At 41.9% G+C, this 8,950-nt stretch overlaps 1 protein-coding gene across 1 annotated transcript; it reads right to left on the bottom strand.

The window, feature by feature from the left end:
* Window positions 1–1,332: 1,332 nt before the first annotated feature.
* On the bottom strand, window positions 1,333–3,781 carry LOC147895810 (F-box protein SKIP22-like). The gene has a single exon (XM_087382565.1). It carries the CDS (start codon window positions 3,731–3,733, stop codon window positions 1,988–1,990), a length of 1,746 nt encoding a protein of 581 aa, XP_087238691.1. The 5' UTR covers window positions 3,734–3,781; the 3' UTR covers window positions 1,333–1,987.
* Window positions 3,782–8,950: the final 5,169 nt, after the last annotated feature.

The following is an 8,950-nucleotide window of genomic DNA, read 5'->3' as shown; positions in this document are numbered from 1 at the left end:
GCGGAACAAAAAGACCAGATAAGTGGCTATAAGGGCTAGGGTGCAGGCAGCCCAGCCAAGGGCCTAGTAAATTGGCTGACTGGCATTTGTCTAAGGCATGGCCTGGTAAGCCAAATTCAGGAGCCTGGGCTGTCTACAGACAAAAAAGCCTGTGAAAAGGTTTGTTGGCAAGCACCAGGGGGAAAGCCTGAGGTCCCCAACGCATCTATATAAGGCACTTGCCAAACGTTTGCAGAGAAGCCACTGACACTCCACGGAGGGAGCACACAGAGTAGTGTTGTCAGGCTGGTTAGGAGCGAACGAGGGCTGTCCATCGAGCATCCAAAGGCAGCACTTTGCTGCAGGTGTTAGCATCTTAGTGGGAGTATGAACCTGTTAGGTTTCGACCTGTGTTTCGAAAAATACACTTCAAGGTATTTTGGCTGTTCTTTTGGCTGTTCAACTGCTGTCTATCATTTCAGATCTAATTGTCTTTGTGAGTGATTCTTGTGCATCTACTTGAGCGCACTTTTCCTTTGGATAAAGATTCTTCCTTGGAAATTACACTCTTCGACTGTGTGGGAGGCCTATCAGGGTAACTAAGGCACACACCTAGATTTTCCAACATGGGCATCAAAATTATTAGCTGCAACGACGGGAAAATCCATTTCTTGTTCAGAAGAATGCAGTCTATTCCAGGAAATGGAGCATCTACTGCTGCTGCTGCAAATCAAGATGAAAAAGATACACAGCATTGAAGGATTGAAAGAGACAATTTGTTTGCATATAGACCCTGTTGGCCTTGTCTGCCATTATTGTAAGTGGTGAATAGCAAGCTATGCCATTTAAGAATCACATCCCCATCTGCAAAGACATTATTTATTAACAAAAAAAAAGAATCCTTAAACGTAATGTGCCCTTGTTGTGGCAAAAGTCCTACTCACCAACCTACACTGGTAGTCTTCAAAAATTATGCTTGAAAATATTCAATGCATGGAGGTCTGGCATAAGCAGGGTGTTGTGTGCAAAATTAGAGCTCAAAAACACCTTCGTAGGACAGGACCAAAATACCATTGCAATCCCGTGACTACCTTTAGCACTTCTCTCAATGTCTTTGAGAACGGCTAAAACTTACCAATGATACAACCTAAGGGGTCGATAAAGAAAGCATGAGGAAAGCTAACTTTTCAAATAAATTTAAGATAACATCGCTTAAAAGAATGCATAAGCAGACGTCCCAGAATATCAAAGAAGCAATCTTTATTCCAAAGCTGAAAGCACAATGAATTTTTGAGAGAAGATCTAGAACACAGAACTTCAATGTATGCATAAGCAGACAAGCCAGAATATAAAGAACGCCAGAAGTTTGTTTTATTCCAAAGCACGCTGTGCTCAAGTATGTACAAAGGCAGATAGCTAAGGAACAAAGCTGAAAGAAGCAAGATATCCGCATGACCTCCTAGCATGAATGGACAGTAGCAGCTGAACAGTAGCGCACACAGCTTGCAAGCTCTCCATCCACCTCGGCACAAGGCGCAAACACTCATCCATTCCAACTTGCAACTTTATGACAAGCACAAGCGTAACGACCAGGCTGCAACCCTCTATCCCTCGCTTAGTAAATCCAACGTGTGCTCAAGAACCCTCCCCACACAATAAATTAGCTGCTATATGCAAAAACTACAACTGGCATACACAATTTCAAAGTGCAGCTGTCTGTGCTTCCCTTGGTGAATTCCTCTTTTCAAAGAGCCGCCATACTACCTTGACTTCCAAGACCTTGACTAAAGTTGCGACGATACAGTCAGGAGAAACCTATCCTGTGAGAAACATACATCATTCATAGTTTCACTGACATATTCGATGCACATAATTGACAATAGGACAGAACACATTTTATACATAATGTTCAGATTTGCACAGATACTAGATGTGCATGGTTTCTGCCTGGCAACGAGTTTCCAGCTGGTTAGTTGGCCTTGTAACTCATGCTATGTGGTGAAGAGCCTCAATCTAAGAATTCACCATGAGGCCAACCTGGAGGACCCATTCCTGGAACACCATGAACACCAGTTGTGCCCACACCTCCACCCCTCAATCCGCCATCATCGGAAAAAGTCTGACCTCCCATTCCAGTTACTCTCCCACCTACACCTCCAAGGGGACCCCTTGCACCCCCAAGGCCACCTCTAAACGGTCCAGCGCCAGAGGGGAAGATATCATAATCTCCCCCAATAATTCCACCAATTCGTGGAAACCCACGATAAGGTGGAAATCTGTATGAGAACCCATAGTGCGGTCTTCTAGTTTGAGCTCTCCTTTCTAACGCCTTTTTCCTTTCCAAAAACCGGTGCCAAAAAGCATCCTTCCACCTTCGAAGACCAGGAGCTCTCTCACCTGGAGGACATCCATATTCTTTGATAAAGAGGCTCTTCCAAAGATCATCATTTGCAGACAAATGTCGGAGCTCCGAACAGGTACAACCCACCATCAAAAGATCCATGGCAGGAAGGCAGTCAAGTATCTTCATCTTCAACTCAATGGGAATCATCATTAGGGATGGTGGAACAGGCAAGCCCGCTCTTTCACAAAGGGCGGTCAGAAGAGGGAGAGAGAGTCCATCTTTGACACATTTCCAAAGACCAAACAAGTCTGAAAACAAGCTAATGAGATCATCTTTTGATACAGGATCCACAGTACCTTTTTCATTCAGTAACCGACCTCCATCAGGGTTTTCCTCTCTACCTCCTATATATTTTGAAGGCTGCAGGGACAGCCTATAGATCGGAGGTGGACTCCCCTTTGTGACCGTGCCGTATATTACCAAGGTATTTCCAACCGTCTGACATCTCAGTAAAACATGACCTACACTTGACGCTGCAACCTCCCGTCCCAATTCCGGAAGCGTATAGTGCAAATTCATTGTCTCTCTGCTGGACCATCCAGAAGGAAGGCTACTTCCTTCAACGGTAGTATTCCAGACCATAAATCCTGTCTCAAGCATCACTGCATGGACTGCAAGTATGAGAAGCTCATCCGGTCGACTCGTGTTGCGGTACTCACTGATCAGAACCCTCTGGAGAACAACAGGGATCGGGTTGGATGCCTCCACGGGGAAAGCCTCCGCTCCCATTAAAGGCACACCATCGCACGAGCCAGTTGTATCTATCTTCGGGTCAAGCGTAGGTGGAGAGGCATCATAGGACGTATCCGCCGACGAGGCAGCAGAATCTCCCACAGCACAAGCTTCATGAGTCTTTGCAGGATCCGTTGACGACTGTCCCGCTAAGCAGGCTCTTTTTGCTGCTGCGGCTGCACAGAGCTCTCGACGGACGCTTGCCATATTGCGGTTACCATCACGAGCTTCACCTCCGCTTACTGGTGAATCTGTCTCCATGGCCTCTACGGTGCCCGGAGAAACCCTAGGTCTACCACGAACAGATGACTGAGTATAGCCATTTCCTGCAGGTTGGCCCCCAACCGTCGCAGCACTCATAACTTCGTCCGATCCTTGGCTATCGAAATAGAAGAGAAGATCGCCACTTCGCACACCGAATTGGCTGAGCAAAGTCGAATCGGGACCCTGCATTTCGTCCAGTTTGTTGAGCGAGACACGAATCGGGGGGGAAAAGGGGAAGCCATTGGATCGGAAGGTTGCCTCAAGAGTCTGTCGAAGCGTGTGCAGATTGCAAAGAGGAGGAAGCTCCAATTTCAAAGTAGGACCGCCGCTCGCAGCCCTGATGCGAAGCTTCATGATAGAATTTGCAGATTGACTAGAACGAATTCCTACGAAGGAGACGATGAGACGGCTGTCCTGAATGGATAGAGATTGGAGAATTTAACTCTCATTTAACTTCACCTCAACCCTGGTTTATCCTGAAATTGGGTTGGCATCGGCCCCTCCATACTCCTTGAAGAAGTTTGGCTTGGACTTCTGTCAGAAGAAGTTTGGCTTGGACTTCTGTCAGCTTCGCCGTCGAGATTAGGGGAGCTTTTCCTCCACCTTTTCACACTCAGCCTCCTAGATGCTGCCTCGGTTCTTCAATCCAATATTCTCCTTATCAACCCGAACATTGTGTGTTAGGGCATCCTTTTGGTCGAAAATTCAGAATATGGGAAAAAGTAATATATCCCACCATTTCTAGAGTTTCGTAATGAGTGGGTCCTCACTCTTTTCCCACAAATACACCAAGGTCGAATGCTGGGGGAAAGGTGGGAAATTACAACCTGCCACGTAGGATGAATTTCCCACCAAATTCTCAAAAAAAACCCTTTCAGCATATGGGAAATACAATTTCCTAGAAAACCCCTCCCATGTCATAAGGCCTTTCGCCTACATCTTTGTGCCGTGACGAGTCTTCCTCCACCCTGGCACAAGCTGATGACTTGTGGCACCCACGTTGGCACGTGAGTTGGTCACAACCTGAAGGTACCATTGAGGAAACTAGAGGTACCAAGAAATCCTCCACATCCCATAGCCTTTGTAGTCGAAGCTCATCTTCATCGTCAACCTTGTCTTGAATTTTGGTTAGATAGGACTATCGTACTAAGTACATCGGCTTACCAAACTGGAGTTCGATGTTTGCGCCTATGCTCGACTCAACGATCGTGATGTTATCCCGGAACATAATCCTACCACTAGGGAGTGAGTACAGATGAATTTTTTGTTCTTGAATGAAGGGTAGGCAGAGTTCATTGAGCTTCTTGAATCTACTAAATTAGGTTGTGATTGGTTGCTGTCAGATAAGGGGGCTTCTATTGACTTTAAACATCAATGTTTACGATTGCCCAAATTCCGTGGCTATATTCAAAATTCTTGCCATCTTCTACTATCTCTTTTGCTGTGATACAACAAGGCCTTCTTTGTAGGCTATTCAAAAATTAATTTCCAATTTCCCAATGGTGTTTGTCGCTGAAAAATTAAAGACGACATTAGCCAATATATTCCATGAAATACCAACAACTAATGCAAGACCAATCACGACAGCTTGGAGACGTCGATGGGTGAAAGAAGTTCAGATTTTGAGGCAGCATGTTGAAGAAATGTTGAGAGATAAAATAATTGAGCACTCCAAAAGTCCATGGGTGTGCAAACCTCATCTAGTAAAGAAACCTGACAACACATATAGATTATGTGTGGACTTTTGGCCTCTCAACAATATCACGATTCATTATGAATATCCTCTCCCCCGACTAGATGACTAGATGACATTCTCGATTCCCTCGCCCATTCGAAATTCTTCACCACCTTAGATTTGAAGTCAGGATACTAGCAAATCCCAATCCTTCCAAGTGATCGACAAAAAACAACATTCCATACCCCATTCTGACTATATCAATTTAATGTGATGCCATTTCGTTTGAATAATGCACCTAGTACATTTCAACGCCTAATGAATTTCGTGCTGCAAGATTTGATAATCCAGGGCAAAGTGATGGTATACCTTGATGATGTTTTGATCCACACAACCACATGGGAAGAGCACAAATAAATTTTGCGCAAAGTTTTAGAATTATTCCAAAAGTTCAACCTTCAATTGAATCTGAGAAAATGCAAGTGGGCACAGAGCAAATCGAAATACTTGGGATTCATTATCTTGGAAGATGGCATTCGATCTAGCCCACAAAAAGTCAAGGCAATAAAGAATTATCCAGCTCCACAAACACAAAGAGTCTACAACAATCTCTTTGCATGGCTGGATTCAACTCCAGGTTCATTCAAGATCTAGCATAGGCATCCGCCCCATTACAACGATTGCTTCTGAAAAATGCAAAATTCATATGGCACCCAAGTGCCGACATTCATTTGATGAAATGCAAAATATGCTGAAAGAGGACGCTCTTCTATGCCATCCAGATCTCACTAAGCCATTTCTTGTACAAACTAATGCATCAAAAGATGGCCTTGAAGCGGTTCTTTTACAACAAGATCATGATGGTCTTGGTGACCAATCGTATACCTTAGTAGATCTCTGACTGCACGAGAATTAAGGTACATAGCGACAGAGTTGGAATGCCTTGCTGTTGTTTGGTTTATAAACAAATTGCAAGATTTGAAGTACAAACAAATCATGTAGCTCTGACTATCTTGCTGAAGAAGAAATAAGTGCATGGTAGATTGGCAAGATGGGTTTACTTTTGCAAGGCTACAATTTCACAATTGCATACAGCAGGCCAGGAAAATTCACGAGGTTGCTGATGCGTTCTCAAGAGCAAATTGTTCCACAACACAAACTCATTTGCCGACAGCAAAAAGAACACCTTTCTCAACCCCAGAATTTTCACTGACTTTGCTGTCAATAGCAGAACTAGTTGATGCTCAAATGCAGGGCCCCAAAATGAGGAAAATCATTGAAACAAGGTGAATTACATTCAGAAGGCATGCCCTAGAGGAACAACAATTTTTGTGTAAAGGATAGAGTGGTCGAACTAGCAAATGAAGTTAGTTCCTGTTAATATGTTTTATTTTTTGAGTTTGTCCATATGTGGTCAATTATTGATCCATGTGGCAAATAAAGTGTGTTTTGGAGGATTTTGTATGTAATTCTTAAAGACATAGTATTGTGGCACTTAGCAAACTTTTGTCATTTAGTATGTCGTCATAATGTGCGTTAAGGGCTCTTGTGTTTAGGGATTACAGCATTAGATGTATATTATTAATGGAATACAAGTTTTTCTGATGAAGAATCCATTGACGCTCTATTCCCAAACATTCGATCTCTTTGAGAATGTTTTGGTCCACCTTGATATGTTTTTGCTATAGCGGGTTGATAATCTAGTTTTCTGGGTTTTTGAGGTGCGATAATGTTGTGTATGTTAGGCCGTGAGATTTGATTGATATTGGATCAAATGCTAGTGAATCCATGGAGAGTCCTTGGGAGCAATGTATTGTTCTTGCTACTACAGGTTGTATATGGAATTGTCACCTTGTAAAACTGTGTTCAAGCAGTTCTTTCCTATTTGAATTTCTCTTGTGATTTGGTGTATAGGTGTTCAAATGGATGGAATATTGGTAGTGTAGAAGTTTGGGTGTTTGAGGCGTGCTTGTTTTCCTATGTTCTTGCCATTAAACAAGATCCAAATGACGTGTTTTTCTTGTGAACTTTGGGAATGTTTGAATACGCCATCTACGTCGTTCACTAAACCATCGAGAATGTCTAAGTTGCCTGAACAAATTTTTACAATCACACCAAGTTTTAGGTGTAGTGTTTTGTGTAACCCTGCAGTGTTTTTTGCATTGGAAGGTGGTATTATATTATTTTGTTGCATGTTTTATGTCTTTTGTCTATTGCATGAAGAATATGTGGATTATCTTCTAGCAGATCAAGAATTTCCTTGTGGTGGATGTCGTTGGTTGCATTAGTGCAGAAGAGGTGTGGAATTTTTTATTTTTGCAATGGTCTTCAACAATATTGTTCGTTCATTTTGGAGATGTCTTCTATTGTTTGTTTGCCTATTCTTATTTTGTTGAGTAGTTCTATAATATCAGTGTTTTGTTGTCGCATTGGAATGTTAAGTTCATACATCATTACATTGTCCTTCCAAAAAGATGTTGGTGTGGTTGTTTTTTATGATTGTTCCATGAAAAGCCAAGAGTCTTTGGTTGGGCTAGCTTGGCATAGATCTCCACACAATAGGATATCTACCCCCCCAAATGGTTGCATGTGGTTATGTTTTATTTCTTGTAGTCTCATGTCTGCTACAACGAATGTGCTATGGCCAATTAGGAACACTTCATCAAAGACAACTAATTCGGGGTCTTTGTATAGTTGCGATAGTTCTTGCAATTTTTCGACAGACAAGCTTGTATAGTGTGATGCCATAAGGGGTAAATGTAGAGCGGAATGGATTGTTGTTCCACCTATATTGTATGCTGCCTTCCCTGTGTAAGCTAGTAGCAAGACCCTAGGAAGGCTTGTGTCACTCTTGCCTTTGTGTGAGTAGTATCCGAGTAGTGTGTGCACTATTGTCATTAGGGTGTGTGTTTTTCCAGTCCCTACGTTTCTAGTTATGAAAAGGTGGAATCGTGTTATAGAACTGACCAATTTGCAAAAAATTTACAAATTGATGAATATATGCTGAGGGAACGAGCAATGTCACTGTGTGTGAACAAAACTTGTCTATATAAAGTCACCTTTCAAAAAGGTTGGGTATTTGGGATTTGCAACCTTGTATGTACCGTACTTGCAAAGCAATTTGCCCTCGAAAACAAATCTATGAGGAGTGCAATCAATGGAGAGAAATTATGGGGAGATGGCTAGAAACTCTTCGCATCATTAGGACCATTGTAAGAGTTTACTTCGTCATTAACTTCGATGGGTGCATGTTGTTTGCTTACTACAAAGACAAATTTCAAGTACACTAAGATTCTACAATATGAAATAATTAAAATGTATTTGGAAAACCTACTTGGAAGTACTTGAGGTTATGTAAGAGATAGGGTATGTATTTTGTATATGAATTGGAATGGGGATATTTTTGAATGATTCAATGCAAAGGAGGACATAGAATTAATTTTACCATGAATTTACGAAGTATATCACAATCATAATATAGTAGTACTTGGTATATTTTCATTAGGAAATGATCGTAAACTACAAAGCTAACCTTCAAATAAAAAACAACATTTTTCTTTCACTTGGAATACACTTCCAAGGTAAAATCCATTTTGATTAAGACCATAGTTTTGGTTCAATAATTGACCTAGTCAGAGTCAATATTAATTATGTCAACAACATCTCCTCTAGGTGAGGATAATTTTCCACTTGTACCACCTGCATGGGTTGCTTTACTTGAACGTTGAATGTGTGTAGTGATTGTGGATTTAAAGTTTACGTACTCTTGATATTCTCGTATGAGCTTTGTTGAATGTACCAAAAAAAAAAGAAAACGTGAAACTAGTCAAAACTATAAATTATCTTTTAACACAAACAAATCTATGGCACCAACTAACCTTGAGCATTATCCTCCT

The sequence above is a fragment of the Dipteris shenzhenensis genome, chromosome 12 (genome assembly GCF_047967505.1).
Source record: "Dipteris shenzhenensis isolate YYH24624 ecotype China chromosome 12, Dip_SZ_1.0, whole genome shotgun sequence".
Taxonomy (NCBI): Eukaryota; Viridiplantae; Streptophyta; class Polypodiopsida; order Gleicheniales; family Dipteridaceae; genus Dipteris; species Dipteris shenzhenensis.
This window is presented reverse-complemented; position numbering and strand designations above follow the sequence as displayed.